Genomic DNA, 17,549 nt, shown 5'->3' with positions numbered 1-17,549 from the left:
GGGGGGTGTTGATACAGTTTCCTATGCAATGATATTAGTCAATCATAACAGCAGCCGCTTAATGATAAGACTTAAAGGACCAGCCCATTACATGAGGGTTGAAACCAATAGTTTTTCTTCATAGGTCTCTGCAAAAAAAGAAATAAATAAAACTATAAAAATTATAAGTGAACTTCAGGGAGCATATTAAAATTCTTTAAAAAAAATGTTAGAAAAGCATATAAAAAAATTCTTGCCATGACCCTTTAAAATGGATCGGTATACATGCGTGTGTTTGTGTGTATATAGGCTACACACACACACACACACATATATTTATATATTTCTACAATTTAAGTTTTTTTTTATAACAACCTTGACCTTGCCAACAATAACCTACAGGCAAAAAATACAAAAATATGAACCTTCAGTTGTAAAACTCCCATGCACTTTTACGACAGACATGCCAAAAAAAGAAAAAAAAAGCCAAACACGGACAGAGGCGATAACAATACCTCCCTGCCTCATTCCAAATCCCATCTATCCATCTTTCCTTGGCAGCATTATGCGTTTTGCTTCATTAGACTTGAATCTCATCTCCTGACTACGTTCAGTGCCAGCCAGTGAGGCAGCCACTGGGGAGAGGCACATCGGGTTCAATGGCAGAGTTAATACACACTTAATACGCATGTCTGCATCAGCCTCACCCTACACACACACAAACCCATATATTATTTTGCACAGCCATTAAACCAGAAAACACAAGCTAGAGTGAGTGTGGAAAAGAAATCAGACTGGAGCATTCATGCAGGATGAACGGTATATTTGTTTATATGTGTGTGGGATGAAGTAAGGAGGTAAATGTTGAAGAGATCAAATGAAATGTTTGGGTAATAAAAGGTATGAAAATAAATAGCAATGTGTAAAATGTGTGTGAGAGGGAGTGCGCACGAAACAGACATGAGGCCCCAGAGAGTGTAAAAGCGTCTGCTTTCATTACTTTTCAGAGGCTTTTAGTTTAATTGTATTCTTATGGTACGTCTCTGGTGAACCTAGGGGTTTGCTGAAGGATAAAAGTCTGTTTGCTCTCCATCTCCCACTGAGAATTGTGTGGGAAGAAAATCCAAAAGTTTTTTTTTTTTTTTTTTAACCGAAACTCAGATAAACTACTCAAACAAATACATAAATTACCGCTCAAAATAAACACTTTAAATATTAATTAAAATATTAAACTGTGCGCTAAATGCAAGTTAAAATGGAGTGAAATGGCCACCCGCTGTTTCACAGTGGCCTTGATTCCGTTTTTCCCCTTCATTTTCTCCAGAGGCATTTTAAAGAAGTTTCAATATAAAAACATGAACTAACCAGATTCAAAATGAGTCCCATCACAACCTTAGATTTGAAGCGAAAACAGTATTTGGATATCAAATATCGAAAATCACACACATTGAAGCTGAATTCACACATTTAAATATATATATATATATATATATATATAAAAAGCCTACATACTTTTTTGTAATCATTTGTGAAATTTACTTGAAATTTCCAAGTGAAAGTTGTTTTCATGTATATTTTCAGTGTTTTGCAATTTATTAAGTTGGAAATGCACATATCGCCTCATGATAAAATCCATTTCTCTATGATGGAATTGATATGTTTATTTATTTTATTTTTTTTACTTAACGAACCTCGTCAGTTCTACGGCTCAAACAGCACATTGCTAGTCAAGCAAACTTATATGCAATAAATTAACTAGCATTTAATAGTATAGTTATGAATTGTTCACATTAGATGCATTCTTGCTTTTAAACAGCTAGAAAGAGTGGTTAAGTTGCACAATGGAGTAAATCAAAAATTTAACTTTTTTTTTTTTTTTTTTTTTACCTGGCACAGTATTTTATCACTAAATATATCACTGTTAGTTTATCACTAATAGTCAAAAACACTCTGTAATGTTTAAAGGCATCTGTACATATTAGAAAGTAAACGAGCAGACAGGGTGCTAAAAATACAGCTATCTTTGGTTATTTTGGAGGCCTCATAAGATTCTCATAACTTCAGCTCAGTGTACAAGATGAAAAGATCTTTGCGTGTCCATTATCCACTTTCTATCAGCTATCTTGGCGAACACAAAAGCTGTGGAGAGGTCAAAATCTCTCACATCTAGACTTTGACAATAGTCTTTTATGGCTGATGGACAGCGCTGTGGGCCAGAAGCCACGAGACTAGCGTCGTCAACAGATAATGATCTACGGTTGCATTTATTCGGCACCATTGACTGCCCTGCTGTAGTCTATACGTCTACTTAACTAACATGCGCAGCCAAAGAGATAAACAACCGCTGCTCTCTCCACATCGCTCCCCATACATCTCTGTCCCCTCTCCTTTCCCAATCTGCCTCATCCACCACATTCCCTCTCTCGCTTTGCGTCACTTTCCATCAGTTTATCTCTTTCCCTTTCCCTTAAATATCCATCCATCTCTTGTTCTATCACAAGGCCACAGTATCCTCCATTCATCATAGAAACAGCGTTGTCTGAGGGCATCTATCTGCAGTGCGTGTTGAGACAAGTGACAAATCAAATGTTCATATATTGAGCCAAAGCAGAGACATAATAAGGGAGGAGTAGACGGATGTGAAAAATCGTAAAACTCCATATGGCAGCTATAGTAATGCAAGCCCCACTTATTTGTTCAAAGAAGCAATTGCCTTTTTTGATCAACTCCTCACATCTTTCCCCGAGGATGTAGGACCAGTCCTGACCTTCACTAGCAACAGTGAGATGTCATGGGAAAGATAGCAAACAGAAAAAAATGCAATGTCTGTTTTGTGACTCAAAAAAATAAATAAAAATTAAGTGTAGAGGGCCTTGCTTTGAATGACTTCAGCAGATCTGTGGCTACAGGATGTGACAAATCTCTCACAGTGCATTGGTGTGATCTTAGTCCACACAACTCTGTTCCATAGTTTGGTAACTGTAGTGGGTTGCTTAAACACAAGTTTGTCACCATTTTTTTTTTAAAGACAAATTTTCAGTTCGGTTTAGATCAGTACTCTGGCCCGGCTATTTCATGGTTTCAATGTTCTCTGCAGAGTGTGTTTTCTGTCAGACTTCTCTTAAACATGCCAAGACACATCCTCACCCTATTCATCAATGAACTGGCAAGCAATTCCAGCTGCAGTGTTGAACCGTTTCCCCATTGAGAGTCTCTGCTTTATGCTGTTTTCATTCATCTTACTTGGACAACCAGCCTTTTACTGGGTATGATTGAATTAGTGTCATCCGAAACCTGCAATTTTCTAGAAAATAACATATTTGGAAAGACAAACTTTTTAAAGCTGCCTACCATCATGCAATCTCAGTGAAAATTGGAGGAATGCTGCCAGTTAAATAGGGTTTGTCATATAATTAAGGAAACTAACACCTGGTGCCAGAATAACACCTATAACTTAGAGGTATCTGTAAGTGTTTTCTTTAATTTTGATCAGAGGTCTTTTTCAATTACATTGTTAAAATACCAAGTTTTTTTATACTGTGCTTCAGAATACAGTTAAGTTACAAAATATGCTTAAAAAAACTGCCCTTATACTCCTGTTAGAAATAACATAAATTCCTTTATATTTAGGAAACTGTAGGTTGTTCTGTAATTTTGATCTTCACAGTGCATGCATTATATATATTTTAATTTACAAATATAAAAAATGAACACAATGTTATTATTAAAAATAAAAGCTTTTAATCCTGACCTTCAGTACACTATCCTGAGCGGTGATGAAAACGAGAGCAGAGCAGGCCAATAGTTTGGAATATTTTATTAATTTTGTAGTTTTTTTTTTTTTTTTAAACGTCTCTAACCAAGGTTGCATTTATTTGTGAAATACTATAACAATATAAAATACCTGTTTTCTATTTGAATATATTTTAATATGCACTCCTAAACGCTGGAGGTTTTAGCAGCCATTATTCCAGGCTATAGTTTCACACAATCTTACAGAAATCATTATAATAATAAACTCTTGCCAATATGGCCGATAAGTGGCACAATTTGCCTTAAAATAGACTTTGGCCAAAGATGTAACATCTATGTGATGGGAAATTCAGCAAGACAGTACGTGTATCTGTTTATAGCCTTTTTAGCAGTATCAGACGTAATTGTGTTCATCCGTTTTCACACCACAATAACCAGCTCGTCCTCCCCCTCTCCACCTTTTTAGTCTCAACCATCCATCTATCTCCCCCTCTCATTCCAGCTTTCTCTGGGAGAGCGACAGAGACGCAGAGCTGTTCATCCTGTTTGTAGAGCTGACCCGCTGCAACCCTCTATTCAATAAAAGAGACAGAGTGATGGAGAGAGAGACGGAGGACTGGTGATTGGCCATTTGCGCTCTCGTACCTATCGATCAACAGATGTCGTATTGATCTCACAGTATAGCCACATAAATTGCACACTTGATTGCACATTAGACACATACAGACAGAGGTTTAAAAAAAAAATACAATTAATAAGAGTACAGACACCCAAGAAAAACAGGAATTGTGACATGAAGTAACTGTACTGGATGTCTCAGCAAAGTGGTTCATAACTGAATGGGTTCAGAAACCTTGAGCAAGGTTCTCATAATGCCAGAACTGAACCATCGATACACAAACAAATGCTTCATTTCACACACTCAAGGACGACTCGCACACAGTTTTTGTGAACTTACCTGCATGCATGGTGGGCAGCACACATCCTTATAAGCACAACCTTTATGCCACACAAAGATGCAGCTATACAAAAACAAAACGCATACATTCCACCCACAGAGGATTATAGGGCCACACGTATCTAATATTCATAAGAGCTTTTTCCCTGAGTCTTGTTAAACAGAGCAGAGAGAGTATTAGAATTTCAAGAGGCTTTGAGAAGAAAAAAACTCAATTAGAATCAACTCAAGATGTACTTGTGAGAAAAAAAAAAGAAAAAAAAAGGGAAAAAAAACCTAGACCCAATACACCAGCCAGTGCCACCTTCTTTTCACATCTAATCCACTGGTTAGCTCATCAGACCTGTTATATGAAACAGCCTGCAGGTACGTGCTAGAAAACACTTCAGCCAAGCTTATTGCGATGAGTTTCCAATTGGTAAATCATAGAGGAGCCGGTGACCCAAGTCCCATTAGCAGGAAGAAAAATGGGACTCTTAAAAACTGTTTTTGGTTAATATATAGTGGGGCCCAAAAGTCCACACTGAAAATCTGAGAATAAAAATCTTATTTAAAGTTTAAGGATGTTGAAATATTTAAAACAAAGTAGTACAACAAAGAGGGAAAAAAATGGTTCTGCATTGTATCTAGGCAACTAATCAAATGGTTAGACGCATCATTTTTCAATTAATGAAATTAGTGGTCTTTTGGTCCCCAACTGTACGTTGTACAGTGTATTAGAAAATGGATAGTTAGAGAACTGGCATCTGATTGGTCAGTTCAACGTCGATTACGTCAAGGACTATAGGCCTGTTCATACCAAGGAAGATAACTAAATTTGTAAGAATTGTTCTATGACAATAAAGAAGACTACATCACAGCTATAAACCAGAATGTTGGAATCACTTTCAGAAAGTTTCTTCCATCTGATGAACAAAAGAAAACACAAATCCAATCAGAATCCTCCAAACTCTAAAGCACTAGAAAACATAACTGCAGCATGTGCTTATAAGAAATGGCAAGCTATCATCAATTTGTGTGGACAATATTAAGGTTATTGTTATTGTCATCTTTAAAGTTAGCATTTTTGGTGTAAATGTGCCTTATATCTTATTTTGCTAATAGTAGAATAGTACATAATATAGTGATGTAGGTGAATCAGTACAGATAATGCTATGGTAAAAACACACACACCTAAATTAAATTCATCGTAATTTGGTCTAACAAACAGATTCCAGAAAATGACATCTGTGTGTTTTGGCAGTCTGATCAAAATGAGACAAGGAAATGTTAAATCACAAGTGATATTACTTACGGCCCACTAGTCACACAGGGAAATGGAAGATTGAGTCGAGAGCACTGTATTGCAGTATACCGTTTTCCTCTCAGTGTATCCTGCTGTGTGTTAAACCCTTGGCAGCATAATACATCATTGGAGTATTTCATAAATAAAGAACATGAATATGACAAAGTACACATAAAAGAAGTATGCCATTCTGCAAAGAGACAGAGTGTCTGGAAAACTTGTCTGTAAAGCTGTATGTCAGGTTCATAAGCCTTTAAAGGAATAGCTCAAATTCTGTAACATTTGCTCACCCTCAAGTTGTACCAAACCTGTATGAGTTTTTACTTCTTTTTCTTTCTTTACTTCTTTTAAAACAAAATAAGATATTGTGAAGAATGTTTGTAACCAAACAGTTAACCGGAGCCATTCCATCGACTTGTAGTATTTTCATTCCTGCTATGGAAGTCAATGGCTTCCGTCAAGCGTTTGGTTACCAACATTCTTCAAAATATCTTCTTTTGTGTTAAACAGTTGAAAGAAATTCATACAGGTTTGGAACAATCAGAGGGTGAACAAAAGCCCAAACAATTTCTTTAAGTTGTGCTTAATATTTAATACTTACTGGTAACCATTTTAATAGTATGTATTATTATTATTTTATTAAATTTAATTCAGAAAGTCCAATTAGCACTAAGAACCATTCACTATGCCAAATCTTTTTCTGTGGGTAACAAAAAGTTGGTTGCATGTCTCCATTTTTTTTGTGAGCATGAACAAATTATTTTGTGAGATTTGGTTATTAAAAACGATTAAACCACAAATTATTATTATGGAATCAAAAACCTTGTATGCTTTCATTTAATTATTTAAAAAAATAATAAAGCTAATTCTCCGCTTCCGCAAGAGCTCCAGATTTGTCTAATCCATGACTGTAACCAAATCTAAAGAGAGAATTGAATCAGCAGAAAGCAGGATCGACACTAAGATATGGTTGCAACAAACATGTTGTGCCTGTTACAAAGCAAAAAAAAAAAACCACAAGCGCAGACAGGTTTGTGTTTTCGGCATTGTTTTTTTTTTCTTTCGTACAGAAAGCCTGGATTCAAATACACAAGTGCTACAAGAAGGAAAAATCCCAAATAAACATCACAAGAAAAAAAAAAAAATTCCATAAGCATTTCCCAATTTTTACACTCCTCAGCAGATTTGTCCATTTATTTGCTCTGTAAAATGAGACCAAACCACTTTGCAAGTCCATCTGAACTTCACCTCCATTTGGAAGCCAGGTTAGCTTGTGGGTCACAAAAAGTTCATGGCAAGTTCTATGTTCAAATTTCCCAAGAAACAGAGGACAGTTCTGGAAAAAGCTGTTTGTTGTCACACAGGATTGATAAAGTCACACAGGAATCTACTGAATGCTGATGTCGTCATTACGAAGACACATGCTACCCACTGAAAAAAATGTTCGCAACAAGAGTTTGTCCTTGATTCCTTTTCAAAGAGAAATCCCTCCATCCACGACTGTAAAGGGGAAGGTCTATTGGCCGATCACACTGGTTTGAAGGAGGGATGAAGCGGAGATGGAGAACTGGTTCACACAGTGAAGGAGAGCACACAGTAGTGGCCAGTGGAAAAAGTTACGTAAAAAGACCAGTCTTAATCCATCTCATGTTTAACTGCCCAACCAAAAGCTCAACCCCGATCCATCTGCCCATGCTCAAGAATCCACGATTGACGGCCAGACTGGTGCAGAGATTGGCCACGCTTTCGGACAGGGTTCAACTTGTGGCAGCCTGAACACTCCCCAACACTGAGAATCCCGTCGGTAGGGCAGCAACAAAGAGGGTCCTCTGCGCTGGAGGGGTCTGTCTGGATAACATGAAGGGAGGGGCAGGTCAAGAGCTGGTTTAGGCATCTAAAGGGACAGAGCTTGGGGGGGCTGTAAATCTAAAATAGCGCCCCCCCCCATTTGTAGGCAGTTGAGTGAGTGTGTGTAGGTGTGCAGGTCAGGTAACAGTAAAGGATGGCACTAAGACTGTTTGAGGCGTTTGCGAGGGGGGCCCAGGAAAGGGCACTGGGCGGAGGCCAGGGAGCGGTACGCCTCTGCTACCAGGTGAGGATGGGACGCCACCATTGACTTCCACCCTGAGGTCTCCATCACATCAGATGCATGGCTGAGAGAGAGAGAGAGGGAGAGAGAGAAAGAGACACATTGAGAACACAATCCTCTTCACTGAGCTCAGCACCCGGAGGGCACTTGCACTGCACTATCACGCACACCGAAAAATGGCCTTTGACGACATTTACCCGGAGTGTGTGCATGTGTGAGACGCTGACCTCCCCCTAACCCCTCTATGCTGTTGCCCCCAAACACTTGGCATTAATTGCAGCACTTGCTCTCAGTGTCGACAGCGGGCCTTGCGGGCACATACCCGTTCCACTTTGCCCAACGCAGAAGGTCACCGCGCGGTCAACCTTCCACAAAGAACAGGTTACAAACACAGGCTTTCCAAAATAACTTGGAAAAAAACAAGAGGGGGGAAAAAGCAAAAACAGCTTTTATACGTATAAAAAAAGCCTTGTGTTTGTAAATGTGTCAGTGAAAAAGAGAGAAGAAGAAAAATGATCAAGCTTTCATTCAAAGTTCATTTGAAAGTGCTTGCTCAAGATTTATCCATTGAACTGGTAGAATGCAATATTTTCGGGACACAAAACCACATCTCTTGCAAGAGTACAAGCTCTCTAAAGATGCACCAATATTTCAATTACGTTTGGTCCCTATAATCTGATAATCATTTTCATTATTATATAATTGTACATTAGGTTTGGCTAAAAAGCTGTAAATGGTTAACACAAAAAAATTCTTCTTTTTTTGAAATTTCTTCTATGGAGTTGAAACCCTGTACGCTCTAAGTTGGACATGTTTTAATTAAAGACTCATTTGTATGTGGAACTGAAAGAGATCATACAGTAGGAGTCATTCGTTCTTGAATCTGACTACAATGCCATGCTGTATGTTTGCTGCTGTGTTCAAAAAGCAAGGATAACTCAGTAGAAAACTTCTCTATTATCATTGTATTGTTTTGACTTGATTAATCTGTGAAATGTCCCTTTCTTTTTTGCTCCTGCTGGCAGTCATTGTCCTGTGATGGCTGGACAGAGTCTGGCGCTGTGGGAGAACTGCTGCACTCTGACACTAGACTCCTACATGCGGCAATAAAACCATTTAAGAAGAGAAAGACGAGCACATAAACCAATAACATAAGCAGCAAACATGAATGCAGGAAAAGAAGGGCAGAGAGGACGAATCATTTTGGGAGGGGGTGCTGGTGTGCATGTTTATTTTCTGTGTTGCCCTTGTTATTGATCTCCCTCTGTCTCTGCTGTTGTTGTGGCGGTGGGTGTTTTGTATAGAGAAGGGGAGAGAGCGAGAGCTGAAATGAGATGGCCACAGTCCAGTTTCACACCAGCCAAGTTACTGCCATCCACCAAATGAACTCAGAATTACACCGTCCAATAAAGCTGCTGCAAAGAGAGACTGAATGAGCTAGTAAAATAAAATAAAATAAAAAATCGACCAAACAGAGCATGAAAGATAAGTGTGCAGAGAACAGAGAGGGGGGCTGACAAAGTGGAGTCAACATGCGAAGATGATGCAGAAAAGTCTAAGAACTCAAAAAAGCATTTGGTTTCTATTCGAAGACTGAAAGGAGCTGGTTCATTATCACCAGCCTGCAAAATTACACCAATCACAGATATCTAACAAATTACTATTTTAAAATGATTTATATTATATATATCTAATTTATATCTCCACATTATTCGATTTTTTCCCCCTGTACTGCTAGCCTGACAGGAGTAGCACTCACTAGTTGATGAAGTCGACAGCCTGCGTCTTGAGCTGGTCAGCGCTGTGCAGGTCGGCCAAGATCAGAATCTCTGCTGCGTTTTCCACAGACAGACTGGTGCACAAAGCATCTTCACACATCACCTTCAGCCGCTCTAGAGCATACTAAAGACAGAGAGATTGCATTTCAGTAAAAATGTGTGTCTGTGAGCTTGTGTTGTCAAAACAAAGCAGATGTTGCATTGTAATTGGCAGATATTGGCTCTGTTTTCATATGCGATTATGATTTTTTTGCTAACTGCTGAAGCTTACAACACATGATGCACATTCTGGTAATTTTTTGTTGGTGTGTCTGCCAAGAAAATAATGTGTTTGCGAATGCATGATTGAGAGGAAAAAATTAAATATGTTGTCATTGTGACATTTAATAAACTTGTTTGTGTCCTCAGATGAGAAGAAAAGCTGTTTGGCCAGCATTCAGCTAAATGTGGTGTTTGCGTGCGAGCATTACTCACCTTGTCAGCAGCAGCAAGCAGGTCGTCAGCCATCTTGTCCAGGTTGGGTGCTTTGCCAGTGTAGATGAAGAACATCATCTCTTTAAAGACATCAGCCTCCACGTCGTTTATCTCAACTCGGTTCTAGACAACAAATCACAGCAGAACCCTGTCAACCACACAGTCTCATAGAACATCAGGTCACTCCTCAACTTCTACAGACACTTTACACGTGTTAATCAGCAAGGTTTTATCTAAAATGCAGAGCCAAACTATGATTTGAACTTGATGGGTAAACCCCAAATATTTATACTAAAAAAGGCGCAGCCTTGACGCTCTCAGGGTGAAGATGTCATGGTGCAGTGTGACAGCAAACACTTCAACGTAGACAGTGTTAAGCCCAATGTATACATTGACAATCTGCGTTCAACGACAGTTCGCACACTGTTCGGGTTATGCATTATCAGACCGAAGTGTCCGAGGGCATCCAATTTCATTAGTTGGTAGTGTGCATTTGTCGAATTCGTCCATGCACACTCATCTTTAAAAGCTGTGCGGACACAGCTGAACCGGAGAGGAAATGGAACGAAGACGGTGAAGTACCCAGACCTTTACAGTTAGTCTTCTCCAGCCATTCATTCGAACAATGTAGAATTTATTCAACTCTCCATCACTGCACCATAGTCAACTGGATGGGCTTTTGGAGGTTTAAAATGTGCTGTCATTGGACCTGATGCAGTTCAGGCGGTTGAAACCGTTGTAAAAGCATAAAGAGTAATTGTGTCGGAGTCTGGCCGTTGTGTCCCTTGAGCACCCTACAACAAACTCCCACGATCACTGACCTCCACTGTATGAGAGCATATGTGCACACAATAGGGCAGAGTCACTCAAAAAAGCTAATTAATATATAGCTCAGAAAGCCCCATTCACTTTCTGTTCCTGCCCTGATCAATGTTCCGGAATGAGCACTGCCAGAGTTTCTCTTCTGCTCAAGGCTGCCGGAGCACAGGCTCTTTGTTGACTGTCATGCTGGTAACAAAGGCTTTTCCGTCCCAGCCCCTCCATCACAGCTAAAAGAATTAATGCAGCAACTGTTAGGAACTCCACCCCACCCACAGACACAGGAACATGGCACGGTCAATGAAAAAGTCCAATCAAAAACAAGCAGAACTATTTATTAAAGGCTATTACAGAAAATAAAAGTCTGTGTAGCCTAAAGGTGTGTAAACAGTCACAGGCTTTCTTCACACAAAGTTTTACCTCCACCCCCCCATGCAGATTGTAGATTTTGCTATGAACTGTGGCAGTTTTGTTTCATCAATCACAAAAACTAGTTAAAAATGTACCTAAAATTTCAGAGGCTAAGTCACCAAGACAGAGAAAAGGCTTGTGTTTATTCAATTTTTTGACCAAAACTACAGGTCACCAAACCTGAAAATTCACTCATTATTTTCAGGAAATTCATAGTTTTATTCAGCAAGGACACATTCAATTGATCAATAGTGACAGTAATCATTTACTGTATAATGTTGCAAAATATTACCATTTGAAATAAATCATGCTTTTTTAAACTTTCTATTCAAAAGAATCCTGAAAAAAATGATCAAAGCTTCCACAAAAGTGTTAGGAAACATAAGTGTTTTCAACATTAATACCCCGTACTTGCTGAAAAAAATGAGCACCAAATAAGCATAGCAGATTGATTTCTAAAGGAGTATGTGGCACTGACATAAAATCCAGGTTTGCATCACAGGAATAAACAACATTTGAAAATATATTCAATTAGATGATAGTTTTTTAAATTGTAATGATATTCACAATATTACAGTTTTTCAAATAAATTCAACCTTGATGAGAATAAAGGAGCCTTTCAAAACTATTAAAAAAATCTTACTGATTTCAAACTGTGTTGTAGTTGTTTTGAATTGTTTGGTCTATATATTAAAAGTCAGATGGGTTCAGGGTTATTTGTTAATTTGGTTCTCAGTGACTTTACTGTATGGACAAAAACAGTTGTTCCACATTGTTGAACATAAGAAAGCAAGTCAAACAGGTTTGGAGTGATACGAGGATGAATAAATAAATAACTTTTTTTGACATGTCTGCTATGAATGCTTTGTAACAGAAGAATACAGAGTTTACTCAGTACCTAAACATCTCCACACCACCCCAAAAAAGTTAAATAAATGTGTATAAAATAAATGTGGAGATCAAAAGCACTCCGGTCCACACCAGAAGTTCTAGTGTGAAAAGTCACTCAAGTATTCAGATAAGTTCATGAGCAGACATTCAGGAGTTTTTAAATGTAACGGGCAACTCATGTTTACGCTCTCTCTCTGATGAGATACTTCCTCTCAATTCTCTTTAGATTTTCTCCATTGCAGCATCAAATCCATCAATATTCTACAGACATCGCAGCCAAATCACTGAGCCCCAGCCATCATCTAAACCTGACACACACACACACATACGCAGCCACAATCGCTCTCACACGTGCCTATGCACAAACTGAGCCCCAGATCCCATCATTCATCTATTAAGCGCGCACACACACACACACACACACACACACTTCTCAAGACGAAACTCAATCTCACACATTTGCATGGATCTTCACAAAGCTAATAAGCCACACAACTAAAAGAAGCAACAGGAAATCTCACTGCTCCACAAACCCCAAACGCAAGCACATCCTGTCCCAAAAAACAGTGCATGATGAAACTCTGGGAAAGGGGGGACACGACACGAGGAGAGAGACAGAGGAATACTGGATCAGCAGATGGTGAAGCATGGGAATATCACAGATGATGATAAGAGGAAGAACAGGAAGTGTGTTAGGGGAAGTATATGGGGCAATTAGAGCAAATAAAAGTGTCATTTTAGTATTATTTATATACTACTGGAATTCTTAATATTTTAAATGTATTTATTTTTAGATTTTCAATGTGCTCTAACCATACCATTTACCTTTTTTTTTTTTTACTTTTAGATTACATTTATTTTAATTTCAGTTCTATTATTATTTTTGTTTTTTGAGTTAATTGTTGTATATTGTAGCAAACTTATTGCAAGTGTTAAGTGTCTTCAGTCATCATTTAAATAGACATGTGCAGTCCTCCCGATTAACACAGGCCATCTTTAATGCTTCCATGAACAAACTCCACTACTCTGATCTATATCAGACCTACCATGACTGCCATATTAAAAGCCATAGAAGCCAAGAAAAATAGCAAATAGTGATTTACGATCAGCTATTGAGAACAAGTAGGAAGATGGTCCAGTTGAGCAACTCTGTAAATGCGGAGGTATTAGACACACACACACACACACACACACACACACACACACAGCTTGACTGAAAATAGAGTCGGGGAACTATGTCAGAACCCGGAAATGTAATTTGCCATGGGTTCCTTAGAGATTTTCCTATGGGGTTTTATAATGGGTTTTATGTGTAAAATAATTCAATTTATGGGTAAAATAAAGCCTGTGGTTATCATAACGTGACAATACTTTGAGTGTGTGCAGTTTACACTGTAGAACAAAACGTCACATCACAAATGCTTTCATTTAGTTACTTATTAAAAACATAAGTTTTCAAAAATGAACATAACTGCTTAAAAATTTGTGTTTTGGGTATGGACGTGTGTAATTTACATTGTAGAAGAAAACGTCAAAGAATTGCCACGTTACGTTAACCACAGGCTTTATTTTACTCAAACTGTAAAACCCAATTATTAAAACCCCACAGAAAAATCTCGAAGGAACCCACGGCGAATTAAATTTCCGTGTTCTGACGTCATAGTTCCCCCACTCTATTGGCCGCTGATAGGACGGATGGATTTGAGTCCTACTGGGAGATAACTAATATACTTAGAAACTAGTAAACACTGCAGAAATGAGACATCAGGAAAACACTTGCATCAATAACAACAAGCTCGGTGCATGAACATAAATGTGAGGGCCTCTCTGATTGTGACGGACTACAAGGATAAGCTTTTGAAGTATAATGAGACCAAATGTGAGATAGAAGGAAAATAAAATAAATAAACAGACTGACCTTTTTACTCTCCTCCATCTCGTGTTCAAACATAGCGCTGAATACTGGGGACCGTGCTGTGGAAGTGAAAGAGAAGAGTTTTTAATACACAACAAGAATTTCTGATACAAAAAGATCTGGTAATTATAATCGAGTGAAACAGTGACAGGGCACCATTTCAGCAGCCTTGGTTCCCCAAGTGTTTTTCCCATTCATGTTCTCCGAAGGCAATTTCAAACTGTTCTTCGAAAAACAGAACAAATCAACAAGAGCTCCGAGATGAATCACAACATTACAAACTCTGATATGAAAAACCTGAAAAATAAAGCTACAATACGGTCTACTCTTTCACATCAGGAAATGTGCTGCTTTCATGGAGCTAGGAAATGACGTAATCAGTTCAATATATCTGTACAGTGCTTTTTTTTTTTTATTCATGAGAGGGATGGTGAACAAAGATTCTGAGGAAATGTTTCAGTCATTAACATCAAAAACAAAACATCTAACAGTGGTTCCTCAGACAATTTGTGCCTATCCTTTTGGCTGATTAACCCAGGGGATGATGGCGGCTCAGACCTTCCTCTCTGTTAAGTCTGGATATGGAGTCAGATCTGTCTAGGGCAACTTCAACTTGCTTAAAGAAGTGTGTGAAATCTGGCACATTGTCTCCCTCACACACACACACACATGGTCTAATCACAGCTCAGAAACCAGGCGATCAGCTCCGACTCCACGGCGATTAATGAGCACTACCAGGTACAGCCAGATAACGAGGAATCCCGCCTCCTCATGAGTGACAGCGGGAGAGAGAGAAGCTGCTTCTGAAACCTTGAAAAATCCTGCCCTCTCAGACAGGATACATCGCTAGGAAGGTATCTAAATGTTAACTAACATGTCGCAGATACCTCGGCCTGTTCACAGATGCTTCTTTCGCTGCCTATGATTTCCTACAACCCTGTGCGTGTGGGTCGGTGGTTCTGTGTCTGACACAGCTCACTGTTGAGCTCACTTTCACTCACCGTCGAAAACAGTGAAAGAGTTTATACATTTCCATTTTCAACTCATGATTTATTTTTAACAAGATATCAGCAGCGTAGTCATGAAATATTCATTTGGTTATCTATCAAGCTCACATGAATTTGTTCTTGAAATATAAAACCAAATTTCTTATAAGGTGCCTTTAGCTGTCTGCTAAGTGACTGAGCAATAAGACAGCTGTCTTTGGTTTTTTAACATCACCACAGAGAATTTGGATATAGGGACATTTGTTTAGACTTCAAAATGTACAAATAAACTTGCCAATGGATATCGGTTTTGTTTTTTAGCAATGTGAATTTTGTGTAAAATAAGTGTTCATTTGAAGCAATAGTTGACCCGAAAATGAAAATTCTGTCAATTATTTCTCACCTCATCTTCGGAACACAAACTAAAGGGGTCATGAACTGAGAAACCAAACTTCTTTTGATCTTTTGACTTATATAAGAGGTCATTGTATTATAAAAACATTCTGTAAGCTTCAGAACTCAAAACTTTGTCCTTAGCTTTTACTGAAGGCAGTCTGTTAAAACGACTGTTCAACTCTATGATGTAACAGTGTGAATAAGCACTGCCAACCGATTCACACATTTAGCGTGAATCACAATAGAAGCGCGCAGGTCTACTCAGAAACCAAATGATAAAGATGCTCTGAAGACAATGTGCTATGCAGTGCCAAGTTGCGTTACCATCCTTCTGATCCCAATGTTAGGAAAGAGTGAATGAGCTTTATATTTAATGAAGATCCAGACTGTGTCAAGAAAGAACTTGGTCCTTCGTTCACTTTATTTTTCCGCAAATTTGTTTACAAACAAGGCACAATTTTACGCGAGATAATTAGAAATATTAAAACTAAAAGACGACGCTGTCCTGACTACATTGGATCTGATGTCACAACACACAAGTGTGAGAAACAGTTTTTATTACGTGATCACTATTGCTTTCTTATTACAGATTGTTTGATATTTTGGGGAATTATTTTAGCATTTTTGACATAAATCACAGGATGTGGGCTGTTTCCTTTGCACACGAAATTCCTGTGGTTTCGCAAAATATGGACCACTGATGCCACATGGACTACTTTAACAATGTCCTTACTATGTTTCTGGGCCTTGAACGTGTCCGTTACATTGCTGTCTATACAGGGTAAGAAAGCTCTCGGATTTCATCAAAAACATCTTAATTTGTGTTCTGAAGATGAATAAAGGTCTTACAGATTTGGAACGACATGAGTAAACAAACAATTGAAAATCTCTTAATGAGCTAAAATAATGCTGAAATGAAAAAAACACTTTATTTCAGGTAGCTGCTAAGGCTATATATATATATATATATATATATATATATATATATATATATATATATATATATATATATATATATATATATATATATATATATATATATATATATATATATATATATATATATATATATATATATATATATATATATATATATATATATATATATATATATATATATATATATATATATATATAAAAATCTTAGCATACGTCAATCTCTCTCTCTAAAAAAAAAAAAAGGTCACATAAGTGTGTTTCCCACATTACCTGCCAGTATGGCTTTGTGTGCCTGGAACTCCTGCCCGGCGACACACAGCGAGCAGTCCGTGAATCTGGAATGTTCCCACAGTCCACCGAGTTCATCTGCCAGCCGGCAGTCAGGAACCTTCACCATGTTCATGGTGTTCTGACCCGAGATGTTCACAGAGTCCTGCACCACACTCACCTAAACACACAAACAAAATGCAAAACCAAATCAGTGCTGGGCATTAAAAACGTGTGAAATAGTGTGTAAAATAAAAAATTATAAAATAGATGCACATTTGTGTATTTATATTATTTTTAAATTACATATGGATTATCTCATACATTAGCCACCCTGCTCATTAAAAACACACACACACACACACACACACACACACAAGCCAAACCCTATTTTAAAGGCACCAGATTCATGTGTGCTGGGTTAACTTTTATGTTTATTTTAAAGACACATTTAAGGACATCCATATGTCAGCCAATATGGTAGATCCCCCGATTCCAGTGGCTCAGGGGGGACACTACAACGACTGTTCAACAAGGGCAGCCGTCTAGTTATCTCTTAATTTACACAAATTGCCTCAATTTGTTACTGGTCTCTGTGTGTGTGAGCTT

The 17,549-nt window shown here is 38.1% G+C and overlaps 1 protein-coding gene across 1 annotated transcript in view; it reads right to left on the bottom strand.

Moving 5' to 3' along the window:
- Positions 1–7,006: 7,006 nt before the first annotated feature.
- Positions 7,007–17,549, bottom strand: part of spop (speckle type BTB/POZ protein) — an 85,841-nt gene continuing 75,298 nt past the window's right edge. The window contains exons 7-11 of the mRNA XM_059553276.1: positions 16,944–17,121; positions 14,356–14,411; positions 10,317–10,439; positions 9,824–9,966; positions 7,007–8,128 (exon numbers count right to left, since the gene is read on the bottom strand). Of these exons, the coding sequence (XP_059409259.1) occupies positions 7,984–8,128; positions 9,824–9,966; positions 10,317–10,439; positions 14,356–14,411; positions 16,944–17,121 (645 nt within the window). The 3' untranslated portion in view covers positions 7,007–7,983. The remainder of the gene's footprint in view (positions 8,129–9,823; positions 9,967–10,316; positions 10,440–14,355; positions 14,412–16,943; positions 17,122–17,549) is intronic.

This window comes from Carassius carassius, chromosome 1 (genome assembly GCF_963082965.1).
Source record: "Carassius carassius chromosome 1, fCarCar2.1, whole genome shotgun sequence".
In the NCBI taxonomy this organism is placed as follows: domain Eukaryota; kingdom Metazoa; phylum Chordata; class Actinopteri; order Cypriniformes; family Cyprinidae; genus Carassius; species Carassius carassius.
This window is presented reverse-complemented; position numbering and strand designations above follow the sequence as displayed.